Source organism: Rattus rattus, chromosome 15 (genome assembly GCF_011064425.1).
Source record: "Rattus rattus isolate New Zealand chromosome 15, Rrattus_CSIRO_v1, whole genome shotgun sequence".
Lineage (NCBI taxonomy): Eukaryota > Metazoa > Chordata > Mammalia > Rodentia > Muridae > Rattus > Rattus rattus.
The window spans coordinates 20037788-20056761 of record NC_046168.1 but is presented as its reverse complement, the minus strand read 5'-3'; the positions used below and the strand labels follow the sequence as shown (position 1 = coordinate 20056761).

Here is an 18974-nt window from a genome sequence, read left to right as displayed (position 1 = left end):
TGAGTTCAAGACCAGCGTGGGCTACAGGGTGAGTTCTAAGACAGGCAGGAAAAACAAAACCGAACAAAACAACAACAAAAACAACAAGTCGGCAGCCATTTTTACCCGTGCTTTTATTGTTCACCTGTTACCAGTTTATTCTTTTCTCTTTCACTACCCTTGTACGGAAACTGTAAAAATCCTACCAATTCCCCATTTAAAAATCAGCAGTAGTAACTTCGGAGCTTTGTCCAGGATGAACCTCGTTGTGTTAGATGTGCTGCAGATATGTTGATTTTTGTGTGGTTGGTTCTGGATAACGATCAGAAGCATCTCTGAGTTGGTTGTGGAAACACGGCAGATGAGTCTTCTCTCACTTGTTGCTGGGGGGATGGGAAAGACAGGTATAGCAGGTCACCTTTAGCAGTATCCGGTGGGACCATTAGTCTCTCCCCAGTAGCCACAGATGTCCCCATGGTGGGTCTTGAACCCAGGACCTGCCACATCACTCAGCCTCTAGAACTTGGTATACCAGTCATTGACTATAAGGTGCAGCCAGGTAGTGTGTTAGAGGGAGCAGTGAACTGATAGAAAACAAATGAGCGGGGCTGGGGATTTAGCTCAGTGGTAGAGCACTTGCTAGGCAAGCGCAAGGCCCTGGGTTCGGTCCCCAGCTCCGGAAAAAAAGAAAAAAGAAAAAAAGAAAGAAAACAAATGAGCATCTGTTGTGTGTATCTTTTCAAGTCTGGCTTGTCATAAAATAAGTCATAAAACAAGTTTAATGCAAGTTTGAGCTCTAACTGATAAGGCTCATAATGCCTCAGGAGGGGCCTGCTTCTGGGTTATCTGATGACACAGGACTTTTAGATTCCTTGGAGTTACAGACAGCGATGAGCTGCCATGTGGGTGCCAGGAATTGAACCCAGGACCTCTGGAAGAGCAACCAGTGCTCTTAATCACTAAGCCATCATTCCAGTACAGACGCAGGGCTTTTTCTCTTCACATCATGCTAGGGAGGTTGGGGGATGAAAACTATTCTTTTTATAGATCTGCCACTCTACTAAAATTTCAAAATTTCCAAGCAAAATCAGTCAGTTTTGGGTATTTGTGGAATATGCTTTCTTTAAGTTCTTTTTCCATTGATCTACAGTGTTTTCATGATACTTCACTCAATTCTTTTCCTTGTGTTTTGTCTTCTTCCAGGGTCCCATTTCCCAGAAGAACCATTCGCTTCAACAGCCAGGGAGAGTGCCTGGATGTTCAAAGTAAGGTTTCAATATGACTACCTTGTAGATTCCGTTTGTGAATTAAATTGGCCTGGTTTGGACTGCCTAAATGGCCGGCTTGTTTTTAAAAAGTCTATTGCATGGTTAAAGCCAGTGTTTGAGAAAATGTACTATGTAAAGGTACTGCTCTTCAAATGATGCCCTCCCTCCCAAGTGTGCTAAGAGCTAGTGACTGCTAACAGAAAGTCCTCTGAAACATGGGCAAGCCAATTAAAGTTTAATTCGTGAGGGGTTGGGGATTTAGCTCAGCAGTAGAGCACTTGCCTAGCAAGCGCAAGGCCCTGGGTTCGGCCCCCAGCTCCAAAAAAAAAAAAAAAAAAAAAAGTTTAATTCGAGAGATCGTATTAGTGGTCGTTGGAGGAAGAAATATCAAAATATGGTCAAAATAATCCTGAGATATTTCTAGTTATTTTTAAATAAATGGAGTGGTTTTTTTGTTTTTGTTTTTGTTTTTGTTTTTTTATTGTTAAGAATACAAGGTGAACCTTAGGGAAGGAAGGAGGCAGAAAGAGAGGGAAGAAGAGGAAGAAAGAGAAGGGGAGGGAGAGAGGAAGAGAGGATCATGAGATAAATACACGTATCGGGACAATGGCAAAGCCCCTGAGAAGCCCCTCTGTGTTTACAGTTTCTAGTTTGTCTGAGACAGGATCATCTTGATCTTTAGCTGTTTCCCATGGGTACCCTAAATCTCTGCCTGATAATGCCTTCAAAGTGCACCGCCAGGGGCTCCCCTAGAACAAAGGAACAATTAACTAAAATTCCAGCAGATGGCAATATTTGGAAAGCCATTCAGAGAGCTTTCAAAGCTCTGCGCTGTAATTGTTCATGTGGGGACGGGTCTCAGGAAGCATCAGGTCCTAGATTTCATCAAAACTGTTTTCCTCTATAAATTTTTTAAAAAATGTATAGAAAGATGTGTGTGTGATTGTATATGTTGTTTTCCACCTTTTGTCTTAACCTCTGGAATGCTAAAATTAGAAACCTAGTCTTCAAATAGTTCTCTGGAAGGTATCAGCCTGTGTTAAAGTCTCGGCTTTGTTAATAATTCTCCCAGAAGGCATTGGTGCACTTTCAAGTCTCCAATCTGTGGGTGTGGCACGATGGCTTTCACCTGTCATTGTGAGAAATGCTAGGGGTGACAGATATCGTTAAGAGAAAAGAACCCTGAAGCTCCTCCCCTATGGATACTTGTTAGCAAGTCACCTTGATATGAAAGCAAGAGAAATGTGCGCATACGGAATTGTCACTTGTATTGGCTTGGGATTGTTAAGGTTACCAGCGGGAACGAGCCAAGCCTTCCTGTTCACTGTAGTCAAGCAGACCCCTGGACTCTGTTGTTATCCTGGGGCCCAGAGCAGACTTTAGGGAAGAGAAGAATCAAAGAGTAAAAAGGCAGGTATAGACCAAGAAGAGAAGCCTACTGCACTTCCCCTGTAGCCATAGGACGCCATTGCTACAAAGATGCAGGGAGCCTTGTGGAAATGAATCTTGTGTCATTGGCCCCTCTGGTGGGAGCCCATCTGCTGGTTTGTCTGGGATAATCCTGATAATCTGGGCCCTACGTATGGACCAACTAGCACCCCTATTTGCCTACAGAATGTCTCTATTGATGGTAAGTCTCATCATCAGCCGACATCCCTAACTGGCCTGGTAGAAGAGGTAATATAGGAAAGGGGGAACCATTATCTAAGTGGACTACATCTCTTTATAAAGCTTCTAACTGGAGCTAGGGGACAAACACTTTTTCTTAAATGCACTTTTATTTTCGTACAAGTGAGTTATGGAGATAGCTTGTTCAGGAAAGCCCTTGCTGTGCAAGCATGAGGACCTGAGCTTGACCCCAGACCCAAGTTAAAAAAAATCAGACGTGGGCAGCGGTGATGACTCAGCAGTTAAGAGTAGTTCTTGTTCTTGCAGAGAATCCAGGTTTGGTTCCCAACGTCCACTAATTGGAATTCCAAGAGCTCCAATGCCCCCTTCTGACTGCAGACACCAGGCACACACACATTCAATGCTCAAACATACAAACAGGCAAAATGTTCATACACAAAATAAAATAAATGGTTTTTTAATTAAAAAACAAGCTCATCAACCTCTTTTTAAACATTAAGTGTATCGATGCACACCCATCATCCCAGTACTGAGGAGGCAGGGACAGGTGGGTCCCTAGGAGTCACAGTCAGCCTAGTCGACTTGGCAAACTCTAGACCAATGAGAGACCCTATCTGGAAGATGGACAGACGATGGAGAGCTTCTGAGGAATACTTTCTAAAGTTGACCTATGACCCCCAGAGGCAGGCATAGCCCTACACACATGCACGCTCTCCTGCTGCCACCCCATACCCCCTGTCTCCCATCTCTCCCGTTGCTCCGTTTTGTTCCCTTAAGTTTCATTTCTGCTTTTATATCAGGCACACATAAATGATTCAATGTGGCCATATAAAATCTAGGAAGCACCAGTGATAGAAAAACATGGCATTTGGTTTGGGGCAACAGACCTAATTTGCTTAATATGATTACCTCCAGCCTCATTTATTTTCCTGCAAACTCCATAGCTTTGTCTTTCTTTACGGCTAAAAGAACTCCACTGTGTGTATAAACTACATCTCCTTTCTCAGTTCTGCTGTGACTGAACAACTGGTTTGGTCCCCTGTAGTGGACCCTACTGCAGTAAGCACTGGGGTGCAGCCATCCCTGTGCTCTGTGGCCTTGAATCTCCAGGCAGATGCCCAGGAGTAAGAACGGCGCCGTCCTATGGTAGGTTTAAGTTTGAGCAGCCTTCAGCTGGCGTGCACAGTAGCGGCTACACTAGTTTACCATCCAACCAGCGCTGGGTAAGGGTTCCCGCAGTCCTCTCCTCAGCAGCAGCGTTTGTTATCGGTGATGTTAGTGACTGGGCATCCTGACTGGGGTGAGATGGAACCTCCATGTAGTTGCATTTGCATTCTCTGATGGCTAGTTATGTTGAAAGTGTTTTTCATATGTTTATCCGCCTATGGACTAAACCTCTGAAACTGTAAGCCAGCCACAGTTAAATGTTGAAATACACATATATGTAGTTCATCTTTTAGCAACTGCTTGTTTTATTAGTTCATTGTTGGCTGTATTGTTTGCTTTCTTGTATTTTAGTTTTTCTGTGTGTGTGTGTGTGTGTGTGTGTGTGTGTGTGTGTGTGTGTGTGTGTGATTTCTCTTTGTTCTGAGGTATTATCTCACTTAATCTACCTGCATAGGCTAAGCTGGCTAGTCAGAACCCAGGGATCCGCCTGTCTCCAAGAACTGAAATCCTAAGCATACACCGCCACAGTGCTTTAAGTGGGTTCTAGGGATCACACTCAGGTCCTTACATTTCTGCAACAAGAATCTCACTGACTAAGCTCCCTCCCCGAACACAGAAACAAGCTCAGATAGAACTGGGATTTTGAATGTGGATTCAAAATGTGCCAACCAAGGACGCTCAGTCCAGACTGATGGTCACACAAGTCTGTCCTGGCTCTACCATGAGCAAGAGACTAGTAGCAAAGGAATTCTGCTGGTATAAAAATGAGTGTCCGGGATAGAGACAGATCTGAGAACCAGTAGCCACAGTGGGCACGTCTTCATTTCTGCCCGAATACCAGAGTCTTTTATACAAAGGACAGAACGTGGAATAACAAATTTCATTTGATGCCTACTGTGTCCCAGCATCTTGTTATCTACTGGACATATGCTGTCCCGTTGTTTCATTAACCCTTATATATGCTATATGAAACTTTTAAATAGCTTTTAAGTATGGAAACTGAGCTTATAGGTTAATGACTTTGCTGTTGAAGACTGGTCGTTTATGTAGTACATCCTATTCAAACCGCGACCAGAGCCCAAGCGGAGAGGGGTCCACACCTCGTTATCTCTAGCATGTACGGGCAGGCGGTGCAGTGTCCTCAGTACGACGCTGTCCTCAGATCTGCCTCCTGTCCCTCCATCTCTCTGCCTCCTGTTCTCCCGCCTTTCTCTACCACTTCAGTTGTTACGCGTCAGCTCTTCTTTGCCGGAATAGAAGATGCACGACTGATCGTTTCATTAAAACTACTCAAGAAACAGACATATATTCATCACCCTAATTTACGTTTAGCTGCTTATATGTACTTATATATTATAATAAATATATGGTATCATCTGTAATCATTTAATGGAGTGTCAGAAGGGATCTGCTGGTTCCCGTGTGCCTTCCCAATGTCTCTTACATAGGAGTATTTTCTTCTACTTTTGTAGCACTTTCAAAATGTTCACTAATAAAGCTAATGTGGAAATGGAGGGCTGGGGAGATGGCTCAGAGGTTAAAAGCACTGGCTGCTCTTCCGGAGGACGTGGGTTCTGTTCCCACCACCCACATGGCAGCCCATAACTCTGTAACTCCAGTTCCAAGGGGTCTGACACTCTTTCCTCGCTTCCAGGGGCACCAGAGATGTTTGATGTTTGCGATGCTTTGGATGTGTGTGTGTGTGTGTGTGTGTGTGTGTGTGTGTGTGTGTGTGTGTACATACATATATGCAAAACACACACTAAAATAAAATAATGATGAGTTGGGTTTTTTTAGTTGTTGGTGGTGGGTTTTTTGGTTGGTTGGTTGGTTGGTTGGTTGGTTGGTTGGTTGGTTGGTTGGTTTTGGTTGGTTGGTTGGTTGGTTGGTTGGTTGGTTGGTTTTGGGGAGGTTGGTTTTGGTTGGTTGATTGGTTGGTTGGTTTTGGGTAGGTTGGTTTTGGTTGGTTGATTGATTGGTTGGTTGGTTGGTTGGTTGGTTGTGAGACAGGATTTTTGTATGTAGCCCTGGGTGTCCTGGAACTCACTCTTAGACCAGACTGGCCTCAAACTCACAGAGATATGGGCTATGGCAGCCTCTGCCTCCCAAATGCTAGGCTTAAAGGTGTGTGCCACCACACCCAGTTTATGATAGTTGTTTTCGTTTTTTTTTTTCTTTTTTTTTCCTAAAAGATACATCTATTATCTTAGAATTATTTGTTGCTCTTTTGTCAAAATAGCATTAAAGTCTACTTAGCATGACTTCCTACACCATATAATTGTATTCATGACACCTGTTATAAATCACATTTCTAGAGCTTCCATCCCATGTGTCTGATATTGTGCATGACCTGTGTTGAGCCACCCATCCCATATGTCTACCTACTCAACTGTATATCTCTAGAGCCCTCTACCCCTGTGTCTGGTCCTGTCATACATCACAGCTCTAGAGCTGTCCCTCTTGTGTGTCAGGCACTGTTGTATATCACAGCTCTTGAGCCACTGTCTTCTTTATCTCCTTCTTCTAGCCTCCATTTTATGTTTGTCTTTTCCTTCCAGTCCTCTTTCGACTATTGTCAGACCTTATACACATTTGTTTTCTGTTATATCATGAGCAGTTTTGTGAACTGTGGTGCACATTGATGACTATAGTTTTAAAATTTCGAACAGTTTATAGCATCACACACCATCATTGAACCATGTAGCATTGTTTGGAGTCAAAGTTAACATTTATTTGTACTGTAAGTGTATAGGTGTGAATAGTTATATGATACCCCTGAGTAGGTTCAGACCTGTCTATCCCCACATCCCCTGTAAATTCCATGTTTATTATTCTATGGACTTCCTGATTGGATATCACCTCTGATTTTAGAAACTCTTCACATGCCTTATTTTTAGTTTTCAGATGTAATATTCTCCATGGTAACAGATGACACATCCTAATCGTTCTGTAGACACTGGGCACTTGACACATGCTTTCCGTGTGCTGCAGTCTGTACACAGGCTCAGGGTCAGATTGCCTGGCTGTGTGTACTGCAGATCACATAGACGGTCAGCGTCCCTTACCTCGTATAACACTCAGCTTCAAATGAGCACATTCATGCATTTGTCTGTGTTCTGACATTAGCTGTGTGTCTTTGTTAAGACTGTACTTCCAAAGACTCACAGACTGTCAGGTTAAGAACCAACTGCTCTAGAGGACTTAAACCGTAAATGTTAAAAAAGAGCCTTGTGAGCAAACTGAGAAAGGCTTGATTCTCAGTGGTCAGGACTTGCTGTCAGCCAGCTGGATTCTAAACCCTGCTTTGAATGCTGGCTTAGTATTCTGTTATGACTCTGACTGTCCTTGTTAGCATTGTCTCATAAGATTCTGGTGTCTTTGCTGTTAGTTTTGTTCCAGGGGAGTGATACATCTCAGACCCATGTAGCATTTGGTTTATAAAATAGGCTGGACTATTAGCATGCCCTTCCATACTTGATCTAGAGAAGAGCTTCTCTTGTTTTGCATAAAATATGAGTTGAGTGCTTACAACACTCTGTAATGACATTATAACTTCCAGTGCGGAACCACAAATGTTTCTAATGGTATCTTGAAAAGAGACTATCCAATCACTTTGGGTTCCTACTTAAGGCAACATAGTCCACACATTAAAAAATAAAGCTTACCAGATTTGGCGATATTGATTTATTTAAAAAAATGACCTCAAAAGTTGATGTTTTCATTGTGTATTAAGATAGCCAGATTTAAAGCATTAATTTACATTTTAATCCTATTAAGAAAAATTATTTTGGATTACATTGTTATAAAGGGAGAGAAGAAAATTGTGATTGGGAAAATTGATGTGACTCGCAGAAAGAATGGAGTCATTTACCTAATGGTTGTTTGACTATGTTTTTAACTCTTAGGGAACCGGGTTACTTTATTATGGTCACAAAAATCTTTGAGGGTAGACTTTGAGTTCAGGCTGCCTTTGTAAAATGGCAGGTAACAAGGAGAAATGACATTCTAGTCATCTTACAAGATTGGAAAACCATGTAAATAATGCAGGATTAAGAGACAGAGAGAAGCTAGGCCAGGTCCAACTGTGCAGAACCCCAAACACCAGACTTCTAAAGTTTTTATTTCAGGGCATGGGGTAAATATCAAACAAAAAGCAAGTGCCCCAGTAAAGCCAATAGATTCCACTGTAGTCTAGCCCAGTGCGGTGCCTCCTATGTGTAATACCAACACTCAGGAGGCAGCAGCAAGCCAAGCCCTCTAAGTCTGAAGCCAGCCTAGGCTACAGTATGATCCTATCTTTAAAGACCAAAGCAAAGCCAATACCACAATGTTCCATTCAAATACAGGTTTCTGCCTTCTGTAGCGCTTCCATAGGTTTGATCTGGTCAAACTACTGTGTGCATGTATAGGAAAGCCACACGGATCCACACTAGTGGGTATAGCTTATGCATGTTAATAAATTTAAGGTAGTTACTGAAAAATAATGGGGCCAGGCATCCTGGTGTACACACTATAAAGACAAAGAGACATAAGGAATATGAACTTGAGGCCAGCTACATAGCAAAACCCTGTGTCAAAACAACAAAATCATCCTGTAGAAACAGGAGCAAATCCATTGTAGTTTTGAAACATGGAAGGGGACCAGCGATTGGCAGAGTTCTAGAAGGTGGAAAGCTACTGCATTTACTTCTGGGTAAATAAAAAGAGCACAGATCTGGGGAGAGGTCTCAAGGGATAGGAACACTTGCACTTCACTCGTGCAGAGGGCTGGAATTAAGTTCCTACAACCCATATCAAGTAGCTGAGAACTTCCTATAACTTCAGTGTCAGGAAATCTGTTGATCTTTGTAGCCTTCATGAGTGCCACACTCACACAGTACACACACACATGCATACACAATAAAGCAAGAGCATGTATACACACACGCACATGCACATGTATACATGTGTGTGTGTGCACACACACACACATGTATGCATGTGCTTGACATGAAAACTACCAAGTGGGGGAAGAGGAGTAGAGACTAAAAGGAGGAAAGAAGGGGCTTTAAATGTTGCCACAGTACATGATATGCGTGAACTGAAATTGTCTGTTCCAAGTCCAGCGCTAGATACAATGAATACATACTGGCACTACTTAAACATGGAAAGTAATTCTACCAATAACATTGAAAAGAGAGGCAAAGGTGGTAAATACATATTGAATTTATGTCAGCAGAAATAGAGACTCTGCTTGAGAAAACAGGAAGAGATGGTATGTGAAACTTTAGAGAGGCAGTTTGTTTGTTTGTTTGTTTGTTTCCAAGACAAGGTTTCTCTGTGTCTTCTGGCCATCCTGAAACTCACTCAGGCTGGCTTGACCTCACACTTGGGGATCTGCCTGCCTCTGCCTCCTGAGTGCTGGAATTAAAGCCATGTGCCACCACCTGGCAGTTTTAACCACAGAATAATTAAGCACAGAAAGAGTTAAAACCCTGCGAGTTCTTGAAAATGGGTCCAGGGTAAGATGCAGTATGAGAGAAGTTTCCGATCACGTTTTAACCTGTGCACGCTACTTTTACAAGTCACGGAGGAAAGGTGCTTACACGGGGGAGCAGGTTGGAAGGAAGGGGAGCGCGCAGGCTTTTCAGATGTTTCATTTGTCTACATTGTGGGGAACGTGAAGGTGGTGGAAACCAAGAGGCCATTGGAAAAGAAAGTGATAGAGTTGGCTGGGTAGATCTCTGAACTGGATACTTTTCTAAAGAGGGAACAGACAAAGGTGCATGATATCTTCAGCCTTACTCAGGAGGAACCGGAGTCAAAGCTGTGGATAAAAGGATGCCACAGATAATAGACCTATCTTCTAATTTACTGCTATCTTGCAGCTTCTTTACCAATAGTATTTCACTGGGATGACTGGAAAATCAAAATACAAACAATAAAGACTTTGTTCGGTAATATTTGTACCGTAGGCAAACGTTTGTGACAGGAATGTGATAACCCAAATATGTCTTCCTTAAGTTACATATTACACTACTAGATAACATAGCAGTCATATCATATCAAAGGTCTACTGGAGGCCACAGTAAAGATTATGTTAAATAATATGTTTGTTTTGGAGACAGTCTCATTATGCAGGCCAGGCTGGCCCTGAATTCACACCTCTGCTGCCTAACTCTTTGGAATGCTAGGGTTACAGAGAAGTGCCACGCCCACTGTAGCATCATTTTTAGTGAAAATCTTCCAGTAACAAGGCATTGGAACTTCACTCAGTCAAGTAGCTGTCATTGACTTGTGATTTGGAACGGTACCCTATCTCCCTGGAGCACAGGCTGGCCTAGAATTGTGATAGCCCTCCTCGTCATCCTTCCTGGGATTGAGGGGCATGATTCCATCCCTGGCTCTGGCTGATTCTTGGGCTTGGTTCATTGTTAGGTCTTCTTCCATGTTTTAAACATGGAAGTGGGATAGAATTAGAAGACAGAAGTAAAATGACTCCTTCACTCGGAAGAAGGGAAGGGAAGCAGGGTGGTGCGGGGGGGGGGCGGGGGGGGAGACGCGCCTTTAATCCCAGCACTCGGAAGGCAGAGACAGGCAGATCTCTGTGAGTCTGGGGCCAGTCTGCTCTTCAGCTAGGGCTATGCCGTGAAACCCTGTCTCAAAAAAGGAGGAGGAGGATGAGGAGGGGGGAAAAAGTAAAAGTGGTGTGTCTTACGGACACTGCATTCACATTTTTTTAGGTACGCTCCGCTTTCACCTTGGCATTGTTAGCAAAGCTGTCTTTCTTCTCGTAGTCGGAATGTGTTCTCTGTGGAGTATTTGTGCAGGGCATGACATAAGCACGGATCTGCAGCTGTTTCATAACCACTGTGGAGTTGGTTGGCTGCCCTCCACGGCACCGTGTCCAAACCTCAGGAACAGTCTTCAAGTGGAGCGAGTGTGGGCGGGGCCTGCAGTCTTCAAGCGGAGCGAGTATGGGCGGGGCCTGCTCTGCAGCGGCTGCTCACCCAGAGTTGAGAGCATTGCGTGCAGAATGTGAGGCTGCTGTTCTGTTCGTCCAAAGTGACGGGCCAAGGCAACTTGTCTTGTTTTTTGTTCAAGTTGTCATCTAGCCTCGGCACTCACTGTCTGTGGAACTCTTAAGTGTTCTAGCCATCAGCAGGAAATAGCAACGTTTTGAGTCCTCATTTCTCCCAATCGATAGTTCCCTGTGGATTTTAAAGCTGTTTGAAGCTGCTGAAAAACATGGTGATTCTGCCTTTAATAATGTAATCTGATTATAGTCAATGCATTTGTAAAGATGAGGCTATGGTGGCTGAACAGTCCAGGTTCCTGCTTCCTCTCTCAGGAGAAACTGCTGATGTTTTGTTACTCTAAGTCCTTGTAGTTCATGTGACTAATTTGCTTTCCTAATGAAGCAACTAAAAGTTCTTTGCAAATGGTACTTAACAGACAGGGCTCACCAGAGAAATGAAGAACAATTTCTACCCAAGCACTGGTGAGTGATTCAAACAGAGCCTTTGCTAATGCCGATGATACCCAGAAGTAGACCTAACTGTTGCCCTGCATTCAAAGACCACCAAGTGCAACGCCGCTCTTTATCCTACATAGTTGGGCAGGAATACATTCTAAGGTAGGGTCCTTGGGGCCAGAAGTACTAAGTTAAGACTTGGAAAGATGATCTTGAAGTGACAGGAGACTGCTGAAGATGTCTTTAAAAGGAGGGGAGGGATGTAGAGGTGACATGGAGTTTCACTGAGCAGAAAGGAAGCAGTTCTCCAGAAAGACTCAGGGGCTGCAGGAGGAGGGGGTACAAAGTAGCCTGTGAGGGGTGGGAGAGGGAAGGGGGCACGAAGGAACAGCCACAGTGGTGACTCAGAGAGACACAGGTGAGGGGAACAGAAAGGGTCCAAGGGATCAAAACAGCCCTGGCTGTGGTCCGGCTCCGGTCTGGAAATAGCATTCTTGTTAACTAGAAACCAGCACTCCTCAGCTAACTCGGGCTTTTCCCTCTGTCTTAGTAAGTAGGAGGTGAGACTGCTTAGGAATACAGAGGCTGAAGCACCGGGCCATGTTTGGACAAGGTGCCTCTGGAAAGGCCAGGAGAGCCATGATTTCCCCCTTACCAGCAGAGGCCTGTTTTCTGCTGACTTCTCTCCTCACCACCAGAGCTTTTGGCAACATTGCAGGAAACCCAACATTGCCTGCAGCCCTTCACCTGAACCTGGGCCCTCTCATGCCCATGCTGAGATGGCTCAGCAAACCCCAGGGCTCTGGCATCCAGACAGTAAGCAGAAAATAGTGTCTCTCTGATCTTAGATTCCAGACCTGTGAGGTGCGGCTGGAGAGGAGGAGAGGCAGAGCCAGGTTCCTCCTCACGGACATGACCACAATTAGCAGTCTCTGACCGGTCACGGAGTCGCGTGACTCATGCTGAGGGGGGGTGGCTTTCAAAGTATGTTAATGATTTTAAACTCTGGATACTTGAAAGTTAGACTTTTGAGGCTGACAGTGTTTCCTTCCACAGGTTATACTGTCTGGCTTGAACTTATGCATCAGTCCCAGAACAAGTCCTCAAGTGCTTGATTTCTTTTCTTCTTTGATATTTCTGCTTTAACAGTCCTTTGTGCTGTGGACATAGAAATTGAGAAGCAAGTCAGTGTGTGTGGTCTGTCAGAATGCTCTTTCCAAAGATGGCCACCAGAGTCTCCTTCAACCCATGCTTCTCTTACTGTAGGAGAATGGCATCCCTCCTACGGAAGGACTTTCCTCTTAGATCCAAGTGGGCCTTCCTGGCTGCCTGGATCAGGTGTTGTGGAAATGATGTACCATGATTTCTAGACTGCCCCTGTGCCTGTTCCCTATCGCTTGGGCCTCAATTGTTATGCTGAGGGGGTCTATGCCTTATAGAAAGACCTAGTCTAGGTGTTCTAACTTAGGTACAACTAAATTTCTAACAAAAAGATGCTGTTGATACCCAGAAATAGATCCGACTAATGCTTCACATCCAAAAGCCACCAAGTGGAATGTCACTTTCATTTTACATAGTTGGGCAGGAATAAATTTTAAGGTAGGTTACTTAGGGCCAGAATTACTAAGATTTGGAAAGATCATCTTGAATGACAGGAGACCGCTGAAGATGTCTTAAAAAGGAGAGAAGGGATATAGAGGTGACAGGGAGTTTCATTGAGAAGAAAGAAACTCTCCAGAATGACTCAGGAGCTGCAGGAGGAGGGGTGCAAAGTAGCCTTTGAGGTGCCAGCCAAGATACTGAAGCAAAAGCTACCACCAGGTCTTGGCGTAGGCCAGGCATAGGTTGGAATTATATCTACCAAATTGATTAAAACTGTGTAAGGCCCTTCCATATTCAAGGAGATGAGAAATAAATTCAATCTTTTGAAGGGACAAGTGATCAAAAAAAAAGTTATGAACACAGGGGCTAACGTAAAACCTAGGTTTATATGTCAACATGTTTTATTAGAAATCTTATCTTATGAATGAAGATACTAAGGGGAAGTTAAATAATCTGGCCAGAGTTATCTCACTTGTAAGCACAAGCACTTAAATTCAAATGTAAACCCAAAACCCAACCATGAATCCTTTCTACTTTGCTATTCTTTCCATCAGGGATGTGAGAGACATATGATTTACACTGTTTTTAAATTCTGAAGTGCTGTCATTAATAAAGAATAACACACACACACACACACACACACACACACACACACACACACACACACACACTGCAGCTTTATACCTCTTGGCTATCACTGAACCAACTCTCACAGCCAAACTCTGCTAAACCACCAGATTAGAAGAACTTTATTTCCCAGAAGAAGAGCGCAGCGATAATATTACTGCCTCTTCACACACAGGTCCATTTCTCATTTGTGCTGATTCTGTTGTGTCCTTGAACGCTGATGTGAGGACTCTCGACAGGCTAGACCTTAGCCTGAAGGGTACTGAGAAGATGGCCGGGGAACAGAGTTAATTCTGAGAATCGGTTGTGGATCTGTCAGCTAAGACTGAGTAAGACTGAGATCCTGAGCTAGAGAGATGGCTCAGTGGTTAAGAGCAGTGGCTCTTCCAAAGGACATGGGCTCTGTTTCTAGCACATATATGGTGGCTCACAACCACTGTAACTCCAGTTGCAGCGAATCTGGCGCCCTCTTTTGACCTCTCCGGCACCAGACAAGCAGATGTCACGTAGTAAATCATACAGGCCAAACACTCAGCTACACAGAATAAAAGAAAACAAAATTTTTAAGTTAAAAGACTGAGATCCCTTCAGATGTCTAGGTCTGACTCCTTTAGATAGAAATTAAGTGGAAGCTGCTTGAAGGTGGCCCACAGTGTGTGCGTGTGCTACCCTCTCTGGGAGGGACCCTCCCATCCAAGTTCACAGTTCATGTCGGTGTTCTGTAGATGCTGAGCCCATACAGATTAAGAACGCGAAGGTACTGGGTTCTCTAAGTTCTAATTAAAGCCATTTCTGATGAAACAAACTGTGAATCCTAATTAAAACATTTCTGGTGGAAATTTAGTCTTAGTTCATAATTTCCAGTTGTATTTTTTTTTCTTTTCTTTTCTTTTTTTCCATAATGAAGTAAGCTGCTTTAATTTTCTCTTTGCAAATTTCATTTGGATGAGGTCAGGAATTGGGGATTCCTCTCCCATTACTTGTTTTCCAGCTGCTGGCCTCTTGTTCCCTTGACACACTGTAGGGGAGGCATTCCAGAGTCACATCTCTGCAGTGGTACACACCAGGCTTGACAGAGGAGCCCCCAGGCTCATAAAGACCCTCCCACCTGCTCTCGTTCTGTGGCTGGGCTCTAAGTGACTCTGGAAGTCTAGGGCCACCTGGTACTTGGTAGAGCAACTGTTACCCCTCTCTGGCTTTGAGGCTGCAGTAAGGAGTCCCTTTGCATGGTTTCAGCTTTGCAGTGTCAGATTCAGCTACTAAAGCTCAATGGGTTGACTGGCATTTGAGAACCCCTGAGGAAATCTTCTCTTGAAATCCCTGGAATCTTCTGGAAGGTTATTGACTTGTTAGAGGTACTTAGACTCTCTTCTCTCCCTATCGAACTGAGCCCTGCATGCCTCCTACCCCTTTTAAGATGTCCCGTCCAGTCACGCCATGAGGACATGTTCCCATTTTAGCATGGAAATAAAGCATGGGAAGGAAATAGAAGGAATTTCATAAATTCAGGCACAGACACATTTCAGTGGAAGCATTCCGACAGCCATGTCTGGAGCTGGATGGGTGAATTACAAAATGTTGAATGAAAACAGATTCGAGCTTTGAATACAAATAGCAAAAAGTGCCCGTGGTCTCCTCTCCTTCCAGAAGGCATCGCCTCTGACCTCACTCCTACCTCTCAGCCTGGGGCTCATCCTACATCCCTTGCTTCCTACACTCCTTTGATGCTGAGCTGCCTTCTTCTGCCCCCGCCCCCTGCTGTCTTGCTCCTCCCCGGCCCCTCCCTGACCTGGATTCTGCATTCCTCTCCTCAGGTTAACCAGACCCCAGTGAAAGGTGAGCTGGGCAAACCAAAGATGACCTACCTGCCTTTAACACATGACAGGCACATTCATGCCCAGCTCGGCCACTTCCTGGCTGCAGATCTCACAAAGTCATCTAGCTACTTACCTCCTTGACAGATGGGACTTAAAATAGCCCCCTTCCTCGACATGTCTTTGAGGATTAAAATACTGGCACCTTGTAAAGCATAACATTTGGCCCATAAAAAGCAGTGAAATATTAGGTGCCGTTCTTACTACAATTAGGGAGCATTCCACATGTGTGCCCACGCTGCTAACACTACTACATATGAATGGCTTCTAACGCTGGCTTTAAACCAAAGGCTTTTACAACGAATTTTCAAAGCCCTGCACATTCTTGCCTCCTTGTGATCTTTCTGACCTTGTTTCTGACAGCCCTCTCCCTGCTTTCTGTACTGCACATGCAGGCACACTCTGCTGAAAACACACCTGATTCTCCTCCTACTCCTTAGTCCACCATCCCACCTTAGAGCCTTTGTCCTTGCTGGGATCCATGCTCATTGCCTTCCCTTCCAAGATGCAGGGTGAAGGTCATCATGACAGCCATGCTTGCACCGGCCGGTCCATTGAAAATTAGACTACCCCTTTTCTGTACTCCTTCCCCCAGCGTTACTCTTCCCTATACAACATCTGACATGCTGTTCATTATCTGTTCACCCCCACCGAGTGCCCACTCACACTTCCCTGTCAGTCTGTAAGTGTGTTTCACCAATGCCCTGACTAGCCCTAGCACGTAATTAGTGCTCGGCCAATACTCACCAAAGAGAGGTTAAGCCCTAAGGCAAAGCATTGCCACCACAGCGGGGCTTCCTTGGTCTCTGCAAGCATGGCTGCTCAATTTTCTGTATTCATGTGATAATAAAATTTTCATTATGTTTATTACTCTGTATTTCTCTGGGGAAAAAAATGTGTTTAACACTCTGAGATTTAACCAGATGCTATAGTTCAAAAACACATTTTATTTAATGGACTGGAACCTGACATTGCAGATCTGACTGAATGACAGCAAAAATCGTAATGTTCTGTGAGTGTTTTAAAACTGCGTCCACACCGTGTTCTGTAAGTTATTCCGAAAAACAAAACCTAAGCTCTTAAAAATTTAAGGAAAAGTAAAGTAGATAAAACTCAACATAGAACTCTTACCGTATATGGTGGACTGACTAGTCTATGTTTTAGCATCATGCAAATCTTATTATTTTGCTGGCATACTAAGAGACCTGCCAGCCCCTGCCTTCTGAACAAATCTACAATATTCAAAGGCAGATGATCTCAAAAGAGTCAGTATTAGGGGGCTGGAGAGATTACTCTGGTGTTAAGAGTACTTGTTGCTCTTCCAGAGGACCCAGAGTTTGGTCCAAGAGAGAAGTATTTTGGTTTAGTCTTTTTAAAAGAAAAAAAAAAAAAAAAAGCCAGTACTCCAGCACTTGTGAGGCAAAGGCAGGCGGATCTCAGTGAATTTGAATCCAGCCCAGTCTACATAGTGAGTTCCAGGACAGCTAGAGCTACTCAGAGAGATCCTGTGTCCAGCAAAAAAGAACAAAACAGAACTCCAATACTGGAGGAGCAAGCCCTTGTAGGTTAGTTCTGAAGAGACCTTCTGAATCGCAGAGAGAACATTTATCAGTTTGGATTAATAACGTGCATTATCTAAAGCCAGAGGCATGCCCGTATCACAAAAGTCCTTATCAGGCCCAGAGGAAGCCCTGATGAAATCCAAATTCATTTCTACATCCCTGGTGTGACGTCAGGGACAGCACCACTGGCCGACAGACTGTGCGTTTTATTCACTGATGCAATGTGGGCTGTGCAGCCTGTTTTAAGTCACACGCAGAACCTCCCATTTCCCATTCAAAAATACAATAGAGCACAAGCGTGTGAGCAGTGGCCTGTCCTGGGGCAACAGAGGTGACTGCCAACTGGAATCCATCTGTATGTGGAGGTGATAATGATACTGGGAAGCCCCCACGTGAGGTGGTGCGACAGCTGTGAATGCCTTTGACAGTGTTGAAGACGGGCGCCCCTAAACACGTTAACCTGTGAGGGCCTGAAGAGGAGAAGGAGCTTCCGGGACGGAGTCAGATTCACACCCAGTCCTGGTCCATGAGCTGCTGTCAGCAGTTCTGCTGTTCCATTTTGGCTCTGCTGTGGTAGTTTTGTTATTCCTCACATCTAAGGCAATACAGAGAGAGAAGAGGAGAGAGAGTTTTAGATAACACGTGATTATTGATGCTCTTTGTCCTACATCCCGAGAGAACCCTTAGCTTGTGTCTCATCCAGTCTTTGCATGGGTCTGGTTGATGAAATCTGTTGGTGTTTTCCTCCCACTTTGGCTATTATTAACCTGCCTCTAACTCTCTGTCCTCTGGGTATGCCCTAGAAACCCTGCTTGCCAAACGTAAGATTTAAATACCTCCAGTTTTACTTGTTCGTTGTTTTTGCTCGTGTGTGTGTGTGTGTGTGTATGTGTGTGTGTGTGTGTGTGTGCACTCACTCCATGAGAGTTGAGGAGGGGTGTCAGTCCAGCTGTGTGTGGTATATAAGGCATACTCATCAATTACTGCATTGGTCCAAGATGGCAAGGACGAATGCTCACAGGGCCCCACTAGCTATTGACTCTATGTAATACCTTTCCTTTCCTACCTTGGTTTCGTTGGAAAACTCATGTCCTTGGCAAGAACTGCAGATTTCATTCTCCTTAGAAGATGCCTTTCTTTCTTCCAGCAATCACTAGCAGGTCTGATCTGAAATCTACCCCTTAAACATATCTTGAGAACTTATCAAACTGAGTAAATGCTTCTCTCTTAGTTCTTGAGTAAATGCTTCTCTCTCAGTTCTTATCTGATCCAGCCTTTGATGATATTTGGCCCTAGAGCCCCGTCTCTTCCTGGGAAGACTCTTTCCTGGGCCCTGGAGCCCTAGGCAGACTCCTTGTGCACACTTTGCTTTTCATCACTCAGCCTTTACAGCCTTACCTTGCCTCCTGGGTGAGAGAATGGGGGATGCAGATCCATGAATTGCTTAGGGGACCGTTGTCCCACAAATTAGTGTATATCCACATAACACACCCATATTCAACAAATATTGAAGGACTGTCCATTGTGTATGAAGCCCCCTGTAGGTTTTTCTCCATGACTAAAACACATTTCAAAAAACTTTCTTTCAAAAGAACTGTTTGCTCTGTATTCCTAAGCTTGCTAAATTATATTATTATCTACTTGGTCACCAAGTAGACCCATCTGAGATGTTTCTGCCTCCTTCACTACCTACCCTTAACTCAAACCCATCACCTGGCCCATATCTACTTTACTTACCAAATGCTGGTTCATATTTTTTAATATTCAAATGTATGCTTTCTTTTCTAGTCCTGCGGTCTGTTGGTTTAAGTCT

At 44.1% G+C, this 18974-nt stretch overlaps 1 protein-coding gene across 2 annotated transcripts in view; it reads left to right on the top strand.

Moving 5' to 3' along the window:
• Mapre2 (microtubule associated protein RP/EB family member 2) overlaps positions 1–18974 on the top strand; it is a 142031-nt gene that overhangs the window by 19330 nt on the left and 103727 nt on the right. For both annotated transcript variants that reach the window (XM_032886068.1, XM_032886067.1), the window contains exon 2: positions 1183–1244. Coding sequence is in view for 1 of the 2 variants with exons in the window: in XM_032886067.1 (XP_032741958.1) it covers positions 1183–1244 (62 nt within the window). In the remaining variant the exon portion in view is untranslated. The remainder of the gene's footprint in view (positions 1–1182; positions 1245–18974) is intronic.